Source organism: Dipodomys ordii, unplaced genomic scaffold, assembly GCF_000151885.1.
Source record: "Dipodomys ordii isolate 6190 unplaced genomic scaffold, Dord_2.0 Scaffold217, whole genome shotgun sequence".
Lineage (NCBI taxonomy): Eukaryota > Metazoa > Chordata > Mammalia > Rodentia > Heteromyidae > Dipodomys > Dipodomys ordii.
Genome location: NW_012267433.1, coordinates 400085 through 419116, shown reverse-complemented (window position 1 = coordinate 419116; position 19032 = coordinate 400085). Strand labels below are relative to the sequence as shown.

The window sequence follows — 19032 nt, the reverse complement described above, 5'->3', positions numbered from 1 at the left end:
GCCACTTCCGGTTTTCTAGTGGTTTATTGGAGATAGGAGTTTCATGGTCTTTCCTGCCCGGGCTGGCTTTGAACCGTGATCCTCAGATCTCAGCCTCTTGAGTAGCTAGGATTACAGGCGTGAGCCACCAGCGCCCAGCTCACTTCTGGTTTTTTTGATAGTTACTAGAGAAAAGAATTTCATGGACATTTCTGCCCAAGCTGGCTCCAAACCACGATCCTCAGATCTCAGCCTCCCAGCAGCTAGGATGACAGGCGTGAGCCACAGTGCCCAGCTCCAGGCAGCATGGTTTGTATTTGGCTCTGAGTCATCAAGGCTCACCTGATAGGGCTCTTCTGCTGTGAGGAGGAACCTTACAGAAAAGCCTGCAAGACCTGATTTTGAGTGTGTGTGTGTGTGCCCAGGGCATGCCACGCAGTGCTCCACTTCTGAGCCCACACTGTCCTGTGCTACAGCCCTGTTGAGGTCTGCTAACGACTCCTGTCTGGGATCAGGGGCTCGCACGCCCTATTAGCTCCCCCACACATGCCGCAGCCCTCTGTACCCGTGAGCCTGCAATCCGAGTGACAGTGCCGTGAACTGGTGGGAAGCCAGCGCTCTGCCGTGGATCCCCGGCAGTCTGAGAGTCCCACAGACACCACAGCATCTGGGAGGAGGCGCTCATGACTGGGGTTTCTATTTCCCTTGATGAGTTTCCCATGACAGATAGCCCAGCAGCTGCCAAGTTCCCTCTCCACTTCAATGAGCCAAAACTGCTCCTTCCGGAAAGACAACAAAGACTCTCCTCAGATCATCTGAAGGCCAAGTGCGCACAGCTGTGGGACACAAAGGGACTTCTTGGTGCTGACCCAGCTCTATGCGAGGCCATCAGTGGCAGGATCCCAGGAAAGAGCCAATGTTGGAGTCCAGGCAGCTATATCACGGTCGTACAGAGAGGTCTGGCTCAGAGGAAAACACCTAGTGAAAAAATATTTACAAGAGTGGAAGACAAGGTAAGCAGATACAGGGTCTGCTTGGTCTCAACAAGCCCAACGCCATGTGAAGTAAGTTCACTTGTTTTACTGTTCCCTTCTAGCTTCATTGTTAGAAATGAATTTAATCCTTTATTTAAATAAAACTTGCTTTCAGGAAGAAAAAGAAGGAAGTCTCACTTGAGTTTCCCTTCTCTCATGTGTGAATATGCACGTGTGTATGTGTATGCCAGTCCTGGAGCTTGGTCTGGACACTATCCCTGAGCTTTTTTTCCTTAAGATGAGCACTCTATTACTTCAGCTACAGCGCCACTTCTTGCTTTTTGGTAGTTAATTGAACATAAGAGTCTCATGGACTTTCCTGGCTTTGAACTGTGATCCTCAGATCTCAACCTCCTGAATAGCTGGGATTACAGGCATGAGCCACTGACATCCAGATCACTTGAGTTTCTTTGACGATCACCTAGAAAGACCCTCATCAACTTACAGAAGATCACAGAACCACAGGATGAATATTTATGACAAGTACAAGGCCCTGAGTTCAGTCCTCAGCTCTGCAAAAACAAAAACAAAAAAAAGCTAAAGACAAAAACAAGAAAGCAAAACAACCCAGAGAGCTGTCACTGCACCAGGAAGGGCCTTTGTGATGCCACAGCATCTCAAGTCCGCATGGCCCTGTGTGTGGAAGCCAAGGTCCAAACGTCCAGTCAGCATCCCAAAGCTGTCCATGCTCTGAGCCTGGCACTATGCCAGGTCCCCAACTAACAAGAAGGCTCTGAAACACATGCATTCCATAGCCTGACTGGTCACAAATGCTACCTCCCTCAACCTATTGTGGCTAGAACTCAACCTATCTTCTAAGATTCTTCATGAGCCTAAAGCTAGATACTTGTCCAGGAGCAACCACAAAAGCCAGTCAGACTGGGCACTGCAGCCCACACCTGTAATCCTAACTATTCAGGAGGCTGAGATCTGAAGATCAACATTCAGACCCAGCCTGGGCAGAAAAGTCTTTCTCCAACTAACCACCAAAAATCCAGGAGTGGAGGTGTGGCTCAAGTGGTAGAGCGACACCCTTAACCAAAAAGGCTAAGTAAAGGTGCAAACTCTGAGTCTGAGCCCCAGTACCAGCACACAAAAGGCCAGTTAAAGCCACTGACACACGCCATCTGCTGACATGTCAGCCTTCAGAGCACATAGACCAAGATGTGGGAGAAGACCCCAGCACTCTCTCTGAACGAGGAGGACCACTCTGGTCAGGTAAAAGTACAGCAGAGCTAAGCCTGACGTGGGCCTGCCTGAAAGGTACCCTTGAAATGCCCCTACTGCTGTGGAGAGTGTGTCAGAAAGCGAACCACCTCACCCACGTCTCCAAAGATATTTAGTACTGACACTTGGCCTTCTTGAGCACTTGCTGTGAGTGTACAAGATGAGTGTTTAGGTGGCAGCTGACCATGCTGCGGCCCTGAGGAAAGTGCTCACAGGACACCACCCAGGAGACACAAAGCAGGAGGGACTGAGGCGGAACCAGACGCAAACCTTTTCATCACATCTCAACAATGCAAGCCTGGGACCAGTGGCTCACACCTGTCATCCTAGCTACTCAGGAAGCTAAGATCTGAGGATTGCGGCTCAAAGCCAGCCTGGTCAGGGAAGCCCCTGAGACTCATGGGGCTTGAACTCTGGGCCTGGGTGCTGTCCCTCAGTGCTTCAGCTCAAGGCTAGCGCTCTACCACTTGAGCCACAGTGCCACTTCTGGCCTTTTCTGTTTATATGGTGCTGAGGAATTGAACCCAGGGTCTCATGCATGTGAGGCAAGCACTCTACCACTGAGCCGCCTTCCCAGCCCCTGTCCCTGGATTCTTTTCTCAAGGCGAGCACTCTACCACTTGAGCCACAAGGCTCCACTTCTAGCTTTTTCTGATTAATTGGAGATATGAGTCTCAGAAACTTTTTCTGCCCCGTGCTGGATTCGAATCACAATCCTCAGATCTCAGCCTCCTGAGTAGTTAGGATCATAGGCTTAAGTCACAAACACCTGGTTTGGTTTTGTACCAGTCCTGGGGCTTGAACTCAGGTTATGCCTGGGCACTGTCCATGAGCTTTTTTGCTCAAGGCTAGTGCTCTATCACTTGAGCCACAGTTCCACTTCCAGCTTTTTGGTGGTTCACTGGAGATAAGAATCTCATGGACGGGCTGGGAAGGTGGCTCAGTGGTAGAGTGCTTGCCTTGCATGCATGAGGCCCTGGGTTCGATTCTTCAGCACCACATAAACAGAAAAAAAAAAGCCGGAAGTAGCGCTGTGGCTCAAGTGGTAGAGCGCTAACCTTGAGCTGAAGAGCTGAGGGACAGCGCCCAGGCCCAGAGTTCGGCCCAAAACCGATAAAAAAAAAGAATCTCATGGACATTCCTGCCTGGTCTGGCTTCAAACTGCAATCTAAAGTTCTTAAGCCTCCTGAGTAGCTTGGATTGCAAGCATGCACCACCAGTGCCTACCAAGAGCTGTGCTTTTGGAGGCAGTGCGTGCTGACTTGTTTGTTCGTGGGGAGGTTGGGGATGACAGGATGACACACTGGTGACTGGGCAAAGTGAACCTCTCTGCGCTGTAACAGAAGGCAGGGCCGCCACCATGGGCCCAGAACAGTGTGGCGGGAGGGGAGAGCACTCAGCACTGACCATCCATCTCCACCAGGAGCTGGTTGAGGGTCTGCTCCTCCTCTGTGTTGGAGAAACCAGAAAGGGAGGTGGAGCGCTTCTTGCCCACTGCGTCGATCTCATCGATGTACACGATGCAGGGAGCCCGTGCCCGGGCTTCCTTGAAGAGGCTGCGCACACGGGCGGCACCCAGGCCTGAGGGGCACAGAGAGCATTAGAAGGCCAGCAGTGGAGAGCTTGAAGTCATACTCTGGCCAGAACCAGGCAAAGCCATCCACCAAGAATAACCAAACCTAAAACAGGCCACACCCCGCAGGAGTGGCCAGGGGCTTTCTGGTCTAGCAGGCCACAGGTGAAAAGCAACGACTACTCACAGCATCCTTTAGCTTGTGCTGCGTTTGTCCTTCAGTTCTACCCGAGGAAGGAAGGGTATGTGGACGCGCCACCCGACCCATGGGCCGATGTGACCACAGCCCCAAATCCACACCTACCTCCAATGACCTCCACAAACTCAGGACCAGCCATTGCCAAGAAGGGCACTTGGGCCTCCGTAGCCACCGCCTTGGCGAGCAATGTCTTCCCACAGCCGGGGGGCCCAAGCAACAGGGCCCCCTTTGGAACCTTGGCACCAAGCTGAAGGAAGCGCTCCGGACTCTACACAGCAACAGACAGTCCACTCACCATGCAGTCTTTCAGAGGGCACCAAGTGCCTCACGCAAGGCAGCCACAGTCCCAGTGGGTCTCAGGGACCAAGAGACCACAGTGCCTGACAGCAGAGCCAATGGTGCACCCTGATGACCTTTCTGCTCTGCTCAACAACCCTGTGTGGGCTGATACTCCTAGTGCAATCGGCACAGGCACTAGCGTGGTGCCCCCACTAATGGGGGAGGTCCCTTACAACATAACAAACCTGAAGAACTCCAGCCCAGGCCATCTGTTTACCCCAGGTTCCATTTTGGTAACTTAATTCTGTCTGGTTCTTACCTTTAGATAATCCACAAACTCTCGAACTTCCAGTTTGGCTTCGTGCATTCCTGCCACATCTTTGAAGCTGACTCCTTTCCCTGTTTTCCCATCCACAATTGTGAAACGAGCCATTTTAAGCTGATTCTGTGCAGAAAGAGTTAGGGGATGGGAGCTATGTCTCCTCAGCAAGCTGAGCTGACGTCATGTCCTTCCTGCCTCCTCACCAGCAGCCCGCCCGCACCAAAGGTGGGCTCACAGGTCACTCTTCAGACACAGGATGAAAAACCTTGGCTTTTACTGCTAATTAGTAGTAAAGCACTTGCCTAGCATTCATGAAGCACTGTGTTCTATCTTTAGGAGCATGAAATAAAAAATACCAATCCAACATCAACAAATACCTCTCCCATACACCTAGGTAACTTAGCACCTTTTCATCAACTATCCTTTCCTATGTAATTCCCCCATGTCCTGTGTCATTTCTTTCTTTGATTATGAAATCAATATAGTAAGAGTATTGCAAACTGCTGATAGAAATGTTAACTATAAATTTCTGAGAGGGATAGGGCAGGATAGAAAAAGCTCTTAAGCTGGAGCTGGTGGCTCACACCTGTAGTCCTAGCTACTCAGGAGGCTGAGATCTGAGGATCATGGTTCAAAGCCAGCCTGGGCAGGAAAGTCTGTGAGACTCTTATCTCCAGTAAACCACCAGAAAATCAGAAGTGGTGCTATGACTCAAGTAGTAGAGGATTTGCCTTGAGCTGAAGAACTTAGTGCCCAGACCCAGAGTGAAAGCCCCACAACAAACAAACAAACAAAAACTCTTCATAAGGTGCATGTCCTTCCAACAAATCCTACTTTTAGGAAGTCCCGAAAGTAAATAATAAGGCAGGCATCCAACATATACAAACACTTAAGAGGGCTGGGAAGGTGGCTCAGTGGTAGAGTGCTTGCCTTGCATGCATGAGGCCCTGGGTTCAATTCCTCAGCACCACATTAGCAGAAAAAGCTGGAAGTGGTGCTGTGGCTCAAGTGGTAGCGTGCCAGCCTTGAGCTGAAGAGCTGAGGGACAGCACCCAGGCCCAAAGTTCAAGCCCCATGACTGGTTAAAAAAAACAACAAAAAAAACTTAAGAACTAGTTGAATAAATTGTAATTGACAATTGGGAGATGGTGATTCACACCTTAATCCTAGCTATTTAGGATTCTGAGTTCTGAGGATGGTAGTCTGAAGGAGGAGGTCAGAGGGAGACAAACCAGTGGCTCTTATTCAAAATTAATCAGTAAAAAGCCAGAAGTGGCAATGAAGGCATAGCTCAAGGGTGCTAGGCCTAAATGAAAAGGATAATGGCAACACTAAAGGCCTGAGTTCAAGCCCTAGTACTGGCAAAAAAAAAAGGGGGGGTAGGGAGGGTGGAAAAGTGTGGACTGGGCAATAGCACAGTGATAGACCATGTACTGGGCCCGGGATTTGATCCCTAGCACCAGAAACAATTGAAGACAGGGTTGAGACTGTCTCACATGTGTGAGGTCCTAGATTCCATCCCTGCACGGTAATGAACGAATATGTGCACCACACACTAGCTATGGACACACTCAGTGGAAGCAACAAGGAGCCATTCCCAAACAGAGCAGGAGATGCTCTGGGAGATGCCCACTTCACAGCCCAACCCAGAGGGAGGACAAGTCTGCAGAGGAGCACTTCTTTATTTTTTGGGGGGTTGGTTGTCAGCTCTTCAGCTCAAGGCTAGTGCTCTACCACTTGAGCCACAGCGCCACTTCCAGTGTTTTCTGCTTATGTGGTGCTGAAGAATCGAACCCAGGGCCTCATGCATGAGAGGCACCACTGAGCCACCTTCTCAGCCTCGAGAGGTGCACATTTTAAGAAATGGCCCTGGGGCTGGGAATGTGGCTCAGTGGTAGAGTGTTTACCCGACATACATGAAGCCCTGGGTCTGATTCCTCAGTACCACATACACAGAAAAAGCTGGAAGTGGTGCTGTGGGTCTAGTGATAAGAGTGATAGAGCAAAGGAAACTCAGGGACAGTGCCAGGCCCTGAGTTCAAGCACCAGGACTGGAACAGGAAGGAAGGAAGGAAGGGAAGAAGGGAGGGAGGGAGGCAGGCAGGCAGAGAGAGGGGGAAAGAAAGAAGAAATGCCCCAACACAGCAAGAAAGTTCTAGTGTGCTTTTTTTTTTGGTTGTGGGGCTTGAACTCTGGGCCTGGGTATTGTCCCTCAACTCTTCAGCTCAAGGTATGCACTCTACCACTTGAGCCACAGTGCCACTTCTGGTTTTCTGGTGGTTTATTGAAGATAAGGGTCTCATGGACTTTGCTGCCCAGGCTGGCTCTGAACTGTGACCCTCAGATCTCAGCCTCCTGAGTAGCTAGGATTACAGGCGTGAGCCACCAGTGCCCAGCTTCTGGCATGTTTTGAATGTCTTTTAAAGATATCTTTAACATTTCTCAGCTTCCAGGCTAGTAGAAACCAAAGGAGGGGACAGAGGAAGAGGAACCATTTCTAGTCCCACTAGCTAATTCACTGGGAGAAGGGTGCTGGGTTCATATGGGTACTCCACACCTTCCACATGACTGAGGGCTCCTGCTGGCCTTTGCAACAGTTCATTTTCCCCAACAGTACTCATCCTATAGGACTCAGCAGGCACAGACAGAGATGTGCATCCACTGGGCTCAGACTTGTACAACTTACGAAAGCACTGAATCCGCCTTCCCGTCCGGTCATCCCAGTCAGACGAAAAATGTACCACAGGATGGCCAGGCCCACGGCCGTCATCCCCAGGGCGTAGAGGGCACTGGGGGAGGAAAGAGACGGCGAAGGGCTGACATCAGCGCCAGACCAGCTCACAAACGCATCTCAAACCCATCCCATGCCTGAGACAGGCATGAAAAGCACACAGCTGCACAAGCATGTTTTCTCTGCTTCACCTTTACGTTTCCCTCCTTTGTAGAAGTGTCCCAAGTGTTAAGACCGAGTGTGCAAAGGCTGGAGACATTTGGCTAACACACCTCTATCACTGCCCGACAAAAGCAGTTGTTAGGCTAGGAATGTGACTTAGAGGTAGAGTGTTTGCCTAGTGTGCATGAAGCCCTGGGTTTGATTCCTTAGTACCACATACACAGAACAAGCCAGAAATGGCACTGTGGCTCAAGTGGTAGAGCACTATCCTTGAGCAAAAGCAGCTCAGGGACAGAGCCCAGACCCTGAGTTCAAGCCCAGGACTGGCACAAAAAAAACAAAAACAAACAAAACAAAAAAAAATGCAGTTGCTAGGGCTGGGAAGGTGGCTCAGTGGTAGAGCGCTTGCCTTACATGCATGAGGCCCTGGGTTTGATTCCTCAGCACCCCATAAGCAGAAAAAGCCAGAAGTGGCGCTGTGGCTCAAGTGGTAGAGCGCTAGCCTTGAGCTGAAGAGCTGAGGGACAGCGCCCAGGCCCAGAGTTCAGGCCCCATGACTGGACCCAAAAATAAATAAATAAATAAATAAATAAATAAATAAAGTAAGTGTTAGGATTCAGCCTTTTATGTAAAGAGGAAGATGGCTGCCCTGGCCTGCCATTCCTCCCTGCCACCTGCCTGTTCTGCAGTAAAAAACCTGGAGCTTAGCCTTAGCAGGTGTTGGGACTACATAACATTTTCAAAGGAGCACATGCTAGCCATCGGTACTTTGCATCTCAAGTAATGAGACTCTTATCTCCAATAAACCACCAGAAAACCAGAAGTGGCACTGTGGCTTAAGTGGTAGAGTGCTCGCCCTGAGCCTGAGGGACAGCACGCAGGCCCAGAGTTCAAGCGCTGTGAAAAAAAAAAACAAAAAACTCTCTTTACAAATTGGCTTTGGTCACAGGTGGTCCCAGCAACTCAGCTAAATGATGTGTCGTCATTTTGGAACCTGTCAGACCCATGGTCCTATTTATCCCACAATGCCTACATGTGTCTCTGCTGCTGGCAACCCTGAAATAATTTCTAATTACCATTCTCATTTCTCTCATGCATGCGAGGCAAGCACTCCACCACTGAGCCACCTTCCCAGCCCCTAGTCTTGGGTTTTGAACTCAGGCTGGACTCAAATTGTGATCCTCCTGGTTTGTTTCTCAAGTATAGGCATGACCCACTGTGTCTAGCGTGTGTGTGTGCGTGCGTGTGTGCACGTGTGTGCGTGCGCGCGCGCATAAGCGAGCTCAGGCACCATCTGTCCTAAGGCGTGAATTCAGGGCTAGGCAATGTCCCTGACCCTTTGTGCTCAAGGCTAGTGCTCTGGCACTTTGAGCCACAGCTCTACTTCTGGCGTTTTGGTATTTAACTGGGATAAGAATCTCACAAACTTTCCTGACCAGGCTGGCTGGTCTGACTGTGGTCATCAGATATCAGTCTCCTAAAGAGGATTACAAGTGTATTATTATTACTATTTTTTTGACAGTCCTGGGTTTGAACTCAGGGTCTGGTCACTGTCCCTGAGCTTCTTTTGCTCAAGGCTAGCACTCGACCACTTGAGCCACAATGCCATTTTTGGCTTTTTCTGTTTATGTGGTACTGAGGAATCGAACCCAGGGCTTCATGAATGCTAAGCAAGCACTCTATCATTAAGCTACATTCCCAGCTCATGGCCTTTTTTTTAAAAGACAGGATCTCATGGTACTCACTAGATACTAAGTTGAAAATGAACTATACAACTTGTCAATGGGGATGGGAGGGAAAAACAGGGAACGAAATGTACTCTTTGCTTGCCTTATGTACTTGTAACCCTTCCGTACACCACCTTTATAATAACAATTTTAAAAAAAGAAAAAAAAGAGAGGAGGATCTCTCTATGTACTAGGCTGGCTTTTGTGTGTTTATGTGTGTGCGTGCCAATAGTGGGGCTTAAAGTCAGGGCCTGAATGCTGTGTTTTAGCTTTATGGTTCAAAGCTACTATCACTTGAGCCACAGCTCCACTTTGGACTTTACACTGGTTAACTGGAAATAAGAGTCTCAGAAACTTTCTTGCCTGAGCTGGCTCTAGGCTGGCTTTAAACTTGAGACCTTCTGACTTCTGCCTCCAGAGTTCTGAGAGATTACAAATGTGTAGCATCACACCTGACCTAGTTAGGAGCTTTTGTTTTCCACATGAAAGCTCGGTTGGGCTTAGTCTGAAGCTACATGATGACAGACATACTTTCCAAAGAACCCTGTGCGCTTATATGAAACAGGGATCCTGTCCTTGCTCTCAATCTTCAGTTCATCTTCAACTGCTCGAAGCTTCTCTTCAAATTTGTCAATGTTTGCAACTTGCATTCGATACATCAATGCCAGCCGCTGGGGACAGAGCAGAAATGATAATAAGGGCAGTGCTCAGGGCTGGCTGTAGACCTTACAGACATCAAAGCACCAAACATTATGCTAAGCAGTGTTTTCATGCAGAAAACATTTCTGTGCCTAAAAAGTGTTAATTTTTGCAAGCATAATATGTTTTCTGATAAATGTGGCTTATTAAGAGGAAAAACATTACTTAGGGCCTGGGCACTGTCCCTGAGCTTTTTGTCCCTCAGGCTAGTGCTCTACCACTTGAGTCATAGCTCTACTCCTGGCTTTTTGATGGTTAACTAGAGATAAGTATTCATGAGCTTTCCTGCCCAGGCTGTAATTCTCAAATCTCAGCTTCCTGAGCAGCTAGGATTTCAGATGTAACCCACTGGCACCCAGCTAAAATTTATTAATTTTTATTTTTTGTTGATATTTGGGCTTGTACTACTCTCACTTTTTTTTTTCCCTGAAGGCTGGCACTCTACCAATTGAGCCAAAATTCCACTTCTACTAAGCGAAACATTTTAAAGAAAATTGAGTGTTATTGCATCTTTAAAATATTTTTATCTTAATTAGATAAGTACTTAATTACTTAAAATAATAGTACAAAGGGGTTTCAATTCAACGTATCAACTTGTGTATCAACTTGTGTGCACTGTGCATCTCAAGGGTGATTCTCTCTCTCTCTCTCTGTATATATACACACACACATCTGGGGGGAGAGAAAGTGAGCAGATAGAGGTGTCCCTCCACAGCCCCGCCTGCCACACACGGACTGGCTGCAGTCACCCTAGGGATGACCACCTCATGCTCAGTGCCCATTCCTCCCTGTGAGTCACATCTTGCTCCCCTCCCTGACATGTCTCTCCTCCTGCATTGGTCCCCCCAGACTCCTCAGGGTTAGGCACAGAAAACGGAGGTGAGAAGACTCTTCTTCCTTCTCTGGGAAGCTCAGTCCTCCACAAACCAGCATCTCTTCCCACTCCACACAGTGTGAGCTTGCCTGTGGGGCAAGCACTTCGTATGTTTCTTCTTTCCCTAGTCAACCATCCAGGACTGCGTCTCCAGCTGCTCATGGTAACTCCCTGCCATCGACTTCCTACACTCATGTGACCTGTGTCAGAGCCTTCTCCCTTCATTCCCTGCCAGCAATTCCCATCCAGACTCACCGAGAAGAACTCACGAGTAGCTGGTGGTTTCAGCCCCTAGTGGTAGCCTGTGACAGTTTGGGCCAATATGTTACTTAAATCCCAAATCTTTCTTTCTGCAAACACCGAAAGAGGTAGCTGTGGAATTCTCTAACACCTACCTGGGACTTAGACACCAGCACTCTCTCCCCTGTCAAGCTCTTCTCTCTCATTGCCTTCTTTAAGCTGAATCTTAGCAAGTACTGCCCCAACGTCTGCAATAAGCCCTGACTGCTATCTCTAGACACACATCTTATTTAAAGACAACCAGGCAAGCAGGTGGGAATGTGGCTTAGTAGTAGAGTCCTTGCCTAGCATGCCTGAAGCCCTGGGTTCAACTCCTCACTCTCATATACACAGAAAAAGCTGAAAGTGGTGCTGTGGCTCAACTGTTAGCCTTGAGCAAAAAGAGGCTCAAGGACAGTGCCCAGACCCTGAGTTCAAGCACCTCGATTGGCAAAAACAAACAAACAAACAAAAACAACAGGACAACCAGGTAAGCTGGGAATGGAGGGAATGAATGATAAACGAGGAACCAAGTTTATGGTTCCCCTTACTCACAGGCCGCCCAAACACAACAGCTCCAGGGTATAGGTAGACTTCCACAATGTCGCTTTCAGGGACCACCTGCACACGCTGTACCTCGCCTTTGGCCAACATCTCAGTGACAAAGTCATTCCAGGAGATGCTGCCTCCACTGCTGCTGAGCGAGTTCAGCAGGCTCATGACCACTGCGATGATGAACAAGGTGCGCAGCCGCTCACGGTACATTTGGTCTTCCCGATCCTTCCGTCTCTTCTCCTCTGAACAAGAGCACAGGAGAACCAGGCAAATGGAGAAAGGGCCAGGGATATTCCAACAGTGATTTCTTTAGGAATGCTCAGCTAAGAGAGGGTCTAGCATCCTACACAAGCCTGCATTTCTGCCAGTCAACAGTTCCCTGAGACAAATGGTACCCATGAGCTGTCTGAGGTCACCAGTTCTTCATGCACTGAGGTTTCCTCATCAAGAACAAGAAACCAGTTTCAAAGTCAATGAGTTCCTAGAAGGAGAGCTTCCACTGTGAAGGGAAGACTGAAAAACCCTGTGTACATACACATGGTTAAATACCATTGAAATGTTTGTAGCACACGGTTGTTAGTTATACAGAAGAACCTGTTATGACCTGCCTTAAGAAACACTACCTTCTGCTAGGCCAGGTGCCAGTGGCTCACACCTATAATCCCAGCTACTCAAGAGGCTGAGATCTGAGGATCACTGTTCAATTCCAGCCCAGGCAGGAAAGTCGTAAGACCCTTATCTTCAAGTAACCACCAAAAAAAAAAAATGGAAATGAAGCTGTAACTCAAATGGTAGAATACCAGCCTTCAGCAAAAAAGTGAAGGCATAGGTTGCTGATTTAGCTCAGTAGAAGAGTACCAAGGCCCTGCATTTGGTCCTCAGCTCTTAAAAAAAAAAAAAAAAAAAAGAAAATATGCAGACACACTACATGTTACTATGTCCAGCTGTATTACATTAGTCTGACACTTAGACCTTATATTCACAAAAGTACACAAAGGCCATAATTTATTTCAGTAAGGAAATTTACCTTCTGATTAGCTGATTATTAGGAAAATATCCACTTCAAACCATCAATCTTGTTTTCTAAAGTGTCAACAGTCAGCAAAATTGGAAGCTACATGAACCTTCTGGAAACACTTTCCAATCACTATACTCTACTGATCCAACATGAGACTCCATCATCACAATGAACTCCTTTCTCAGCTGCTTTTTGTGATTATCCTATCTAATTTCCCATACAGAGATATGGACATAACAGACACTGAAATCCCTATATTTCTAGCTTGAAGGCTACATTGGGCCTGCTGTAGTTTACAAACAAGGAAAAATATTCAGGTGCCAATGGAGTGACTCAGTGGTAGAGCGCCTGTTTAGCAAGTACAAGAATCTGAGCTCTAACTCACCTAGCACTTGAGTCAACCTCTTTTTGGTAGTTAATTGGAGAGAAAGAATCTCACAGACTTACCTACCCAGGCTGGCTCTGAACTGTAATCCTCAGATCTCAGCTTCCTGAGTAGTTAGGATTACAGGCGTGAGACACTAGTGCCAAAGTCTAGTTTTGCTTTTTAAATTTAACTTAATCCATTAGAATTTATTTTATTTTTAGAGTTAACTGAGATAATATATGCAAATCATAGTTTATTGCTGAGCCCACACTAAGCATTTGTAAGGGTTAACAATTTCCAAACAGCTAATAGCAAAAACAGCTTTTATCATAGAGAGCTCAGAAACACCACCAATTCAATTCAAACTCACAATTTAATTTCCTTTCACAATGTTGAATGAGTCCTAATTCTGGAGTAGATGTGAAACCTAAGCTATGCAGGACATTCTTAGATTCTTGTACCCGAGGGAGTGAACTTGTGAACTAGGACAGGGTAGATGAGCTGGTACAGGCTGACTGATGGTTCTTCCACAGGACGGTCTGCCTCAGTTAGTGTCCCAGCCTCTCATCCTTGCCATTCTCCTCTAGGAATTGCTTCCTATGCCCAGGGCAGTGGCAGCAATCACCAATGTGTATGAGGCTGGGTTTGGCTGAGGTGTTCGGGTCCTCACCCCAGGAGCTCTGGGTTCATCTGAGATTCACCCTTTGCTTGCAGACACAGAAAGGCTGCCTGTCTTCAGGTATTTCTCAATGCTTCTCACAGGCACATATGTCAACCAAAGCAGCTCAGGAAAAATCGCGAAGGACCCAATAATTACATAAGAGACAAAAGTGGGAGAGAATGCGCATAAGGACAGCAAGTTCAGGTGGCTGGACTTCCATCTTTAGGACTATCCTCACTTTGCTAAGAGCACAAAAGTAAGGTCAGCAGGGTAGCCATTGTTTGCGAACAGCAGACAGGGTTACCTTCATCATCTTCAGGTACTTTCCCTTTGGTTTTATCACTGTCTTTATTCTTCTGCTTCACTCTTGAAGTGTTAAAATAGTAAGTGCTACCTGTAATAATAAACAGGGAAGAACATGACAACGAACATTTGCAACTACAGGGAAGACACGTGGAAGAACAATATATTCCCAAATAACATAATCACAACAGAAACCACCTACAGCCTGTGTCCTAAGAGCTGCAAGTTCGAGAGAATAAAGCATTTCTTCCATTGTTCCTACTACTGACGCCGTGAATTATAGAATTGTGAACTATTCTTATTATTGTTAGTTATTCAAGTTATAAAGTGAAATATCTTTGGTATTTAAGTTGGCTAAGTAGGAAGATGTTGTGCATGCCTATAATTCTAGCATTGGGGATGCTAAGTGCACTCAAGAGGCATGAAAAGGGGCTGGGAAGGTGGCTCAGTGGTAGAGCGCTTGCCTTGCATGCCTGAGGCCCTGGGTTCGATTCCTCAGCACCACATAAGCAAAAAGAAAAAAAAAGCCGGAAGTGGCACTGTGGCTCAAGTGGTAGAGCACTAGCCTTGAGCTGAAGAGCTGAGGGACAGCGCCCAGGCCCAGAGTTCAGGCCCCACGACCGGACCCAAAAAAAAAAAAAAGAGGCATGAGGACTGTGAGTTCCAGTTTTGCCTGAGCTAAATAGTAAGACCTTGCATCATCAACATCAACACCAAAAGTAGGGCTGGGAACTCACACTTGTAACAATCCTAGCTACTCAGGAGGCTAAAAATCTGAGGATCTCAGTTTGATGTCAGCCTAGGTGGACAAATCTGAGACTTATCCCTAATCAACCACCAAAAGTGAAGGTGAGGTTCTAGTAGTAATGTACAAGCTTTGAGCAAGTGAGAACACAAGATCCTGAGTTCAAGTCCCAGTACCAGCACACACACACAAAATTTTTGGCCAAGTGCTAGTGTCTCAAGTTTATAATCCTAGCTACTCAGGGAAGCTGAGATGTGAGGATATAGTTTGAAGCTAGCCTGGGCAGAAAAGTCCGTGAGATCCAATTAACCACTAAAAATCCAGAAGTAAAGCTGTGGCTCAAGTGGTAGAGTGTTAACCTTGAGTAAAAAAGCTACAGGACATCACTCAGGCCCTAAGTTCAAACTGGAGTACTGGGAAGGAAAAAAAAGTAAAACAGATTAAAAATTAGGGGCCAGGCCATTGGTGTCTCATGCCTGTTATCCTAGCTACTTAGGAGGCTTAGATCTGAGGATCGAGGTTCAAAGCCAGCCTGGGCAGGAAAGGCCATGAGACTCTTACCTCCAATAAACCACCAAAAAACCAGAAGTGGCACTGTGGCTCAAGTGGTACAGCGCTCGCCTTGGGATGAAGAGCTGAGGGACAGCGCCCAGGCCCAGAGTTCATGCCCCATGACCGGCCTCCCCCCCCAAAAAAATTAAGTAGGTACCGGTGGCTCATGCCTGTAATCCTAGCTACTCAAGAGGCTGAGGTGGCTCATGCCTGTAATCCTTGCTACTCAGGAGGCTGAGAGCTGAGGATCGCGGTTCAACGCCAGCCCGGGCAGGAAAGACCATGAGACTCCTATCTCCAATAAACCACTAAAAAACTGGAAGTGGCGCTGCAGCTCAAGTGGTAGAGCACTCACCTTGAGCTGAAGAGCTGAGGGACAGTGCCCAGGCCCAGAGTTCAAGCCCCATGACAGACAAAAAAAAAAAAAGAGGCTGAGATCTGAGGATTAAAGTTCAAACAAAGCCAGTTTGTGTAAACAAATCAGGAGACACTTAAATCCAACTAACCAGAAAAAGCCAGAAGTGTGACTCAAGAGGTAAAAAGCTAGTAGTAAGCATTGAGAATGAGCAGCTCTGAGTTCAAGCCCTAGCACCAGCACGCATATGCACGTACAATTGACTATTGTGAGAGAACAAAAATTAAAGGATGTGGCCAAGTGGGAGAGTATATCACATACAAACAAAAATATTTGTTAGGAAGTAGAGCTGTGGCTCAAGGTGGTAGATCGCTTGCCCTGAGCAAAAAGAGCTCAGAGACAGGGCCCAGGCCAAGTTCAAGCCCCATGACTGACCAATAAAAAAACCCAACTGTTGTAGGCATGAAGTTGACTTAAGCTCATTGAAACAAACAAGTGAAACAAAAGGCTTTAGCACGTGTGGCAACAGCAGCAACACAGGCACCATTACTCAGGACAGACTGGCTTAACACTTTACATAAATCTTGCTCAAAGTCTCAAGGGGGATGGGTTGTCTCACAACTGAGACCTAAACTGTAACTTTCTTCAGGAAGACATTAATAGACTCACCAAGAAAAGTGCCTTGATTGCCACCTGCTCCCAGCAGCAGCTATGGGAGAGCTGAGGGACATGCCTTTGGTCTCAGAGCCACTGGACACAACTTGAGCAAAGGAGGCAGGCCGTCAGCAGGCCAAGTGTCCTCCCTGGCTCTGGTGTGCACCAGCTACTTCATGTAAACCACGAGTCCAAATATTCCACTTTTCCCTGCTCCAGTTGGGCAAAAGCGGGGTAAAATTAAGAGACACAACCTTAAAGGTCCTCTAAAGTAGATCAAGAGAGGCTGGGGAATGTCACAGCATGCCATTCAAAATTGCAGCTGTAATGATATGCAAATGTGTGTAGATTATTTGTAAAACCTTTATCAAGAAACCTCATTATTGGTATTTAACTGCAACTAAAAAAAGAAAAAGGGAGTTCAAAGCAAATAAGTGGCCAGGCACAGTGTCTGGGTTAGTTTGAGACTAGCTGGGCAAATGCTGGTGTGAGCTCCATCTCTACCAACACTAGAGGCATGGCGGCAGGTGCCATTCTTCCCATGTGAAGGAGGCTGAGATGGGAAGGGCCACTGTGTAGACCCACTAGGTGTAAATCTGAAATCCTACCTCAAACATAAGAAATCAAAAGGGGTGGGCATGTGGCTTAAGTGACCAAGTACCTGCCCAGTAAGCACCAAGACCCTAAATTCAAACCAACTATATTGCCAAAAGAAGAAGAAGAAAAAAAAGCAAAAATAAATAATTCAGAACTTGGAAAAACTTCCTGTGTGTAACTTCTTATCAGATTATCCTGTGGAACCCAAGGCTCACAGTAAGAAGCAGACAAAGGGTCCTTCTAAGGTTATTGTCAGTTTTCTGGTCAAGCTATCCTAATTCAGCCACACCTCACTTGACAAGGATATGTAGTCAGATTTCATCACGTGAATATCAGAGCTTTTACACAAACCTAGATGGTAAAGCCTACTGGATACCCAGGGGATATATACAGTCTGATGTTCCTAGGCTATTATACTGAAGACTTCAGGCCCAGAGCTCCTCACCTCCTGCATAAATCAAGGAGGTAACTGGCATACCTGGCCGCAATCAACTTCCCTTCCTCCTAGGTCACATCCTAGGCTCCCGCTCCCCCCCCCCCGCTTTGTTTTGGTCAGTTGTGGGTCTTGAACTGTGGGCCTGGGGACTGTCCCTCAGCTCTTTAGCTGAAGGCTAGTGCTCTACCACTTGAGCTACAGTGCCACTTACAATTTTCTAGTGGTTTATTAGAGATAGAGACTAATGGACTTTCCTAACCGCGCTGGCTTTGAACCTAGAATTACACGTGTGAGCCACGGGCCTGATTTTTTTTTTGAGACAAGGTTTCAGTATACAGCCCAAGCTACATCAAATTTGTGAGGCTCCTGCCTCACTGCCCTGAGACCTGGGGTTACAAGTGCACACCCGCACACCCAGCTTCTATTACCGCCTTACAAGGACTGTCACAGTCGCGTCTGCAGTCTGTCAGGGCAGGAAAGGTCCTTACACAGTGCATGGGTGTAGGCTCACAAACGCCATGACTTCTCCCATGCCACCTGTGTTTCAGCAGATACACACCTATGAGTTTCCAGAGTCTGATTGGGTTTTGAACTAGATGCTGTTTCAATAGTAATCCGCTGATGCCTTCAAAAGTAGGGGTTAGGGTTCGTAATTCTAAGCTCTGAAAAAAATAAAAACCAGAATAGATGTGGTCATACTAAGACCATAGTACATGAATGCAACACAGAATATCTCAATCGTAGTGATTACATTGTCCTAAAATGAGAATTGCCTGTGTGTTATTTCAAAGTTTTTTTTTTTTTTTTTGGTAAGTTGTGGGGCTTGAACTCTGGGCCTGGGCACTGTACCTGTACTCTTCAGCTCAAGGCAAACGCTCTACCCCTTGAGCCACAGCACCACTTCGTTTTCTGGTGGTTCATTGACGATAAGAGTCTCACAGACTTTCCTGCTTGGGCTGGCTTTGAACTGAGATCCTCAGATCTCAGCCTCCTGGACTAGTTAGGATTACAGGCCTGAGCCATCAGAGCTTCCAAGTTTTAAGAGAATAGCAAAATGTTCAAAGCTACCGAGAAAGTCAAACACATCAAAGTACTGGCAATGCCACTATTTTCTGGCCCACAGTAAGAATCCACATTTGTGCTTTATCATTGGTGAACAACTCCACGTCCAGGTACTAAAGGCTCAAACAGCTTACATTCCAGTGTCCTCTTTTCCAGGTGAACATGTTCCCACTTGTTGTGTAAGTGTCCACTATATACTCAGGCTGGCCTGAAACGCATGATCTCCTGCCTCAACTGGCAGACCACTTGGATTACAACGGTGTTACCACACCCAGTGTCTACGGGGTGTGTGTATGTGTGTGTGCTGGTCCTGGGGCTTGAACCCAGAACCCCGAGCTCTTGTTTGGAACTGAATTTGTAAGGAGGGACACTTGCAAAGTAGCTACCCGGAGTTCGGCTTTCTGACAGCCCACTCTGAATCACAGCAGTGTCTGGGAGGCTGCCCTCAGAGCCATCCAAGAGTGGCTGGAGGCCCTGGGAGACCACAGGGTGTCCATGTCAGGAGGGCGGAGGGTGGAGGCCGCCACGCTGCCCCCTCCAAGGCCCACCCGGGTCCTCCTGGGGCAGGAGGAAGGGGAAGCCGAGTATGGGGGGAGGGGGCCAGATGGCCGAGACCAAGGGGGGGTAGAGCGGGGAGGGAGG

General features: G+C 47.6%; 1 protein-coding gene across 1 annotated transcript in view; it reads right to left on the bottom strand.

The window, feature by feature from the left end:
* Spg7 (spastic paraplegia 7 (pure and complicated autosomal recessive)) overlaps positions 1 to 19032 on the bottom strand; it is a 44069-nt gene that overhangs the window by 18020 nt on the left and 7017 nt on the right. The window contains exons 2-9 of the mRNA XM_013035671.1: positions 17888 to 17990; positions 13991 to 14080; positions 11641 to 11882; positions 9765 to 9904; positions 7300 to 7402; positions 4611 to 4736; positions 4118 to 4280; positions 3648 to 3821 (exon numbers count right to left, since the gene is read on the bottom strand). Coding sequence (XP_012891125.1) covers positions 3648 to 3821; positions 4118 to 4280; positions 4611 to 4736; positions 7300 to 7402; positions 9765 to 9904; positions 11641 to 11882; positions 13991 to 14080; positions 17888 to 17990 — 1141 coding nt within the window. The remainder of the gene's footprint in view (positions 1 to 3647; positions 3822 to 4117; positions 4281 to 4610; positions 4737 to 7299; positions 7403 to 9764; positions 9905 to 11640; positions 11883 to 13990; positions 14081 to 17887; positions 17991 to 19032) is intronic.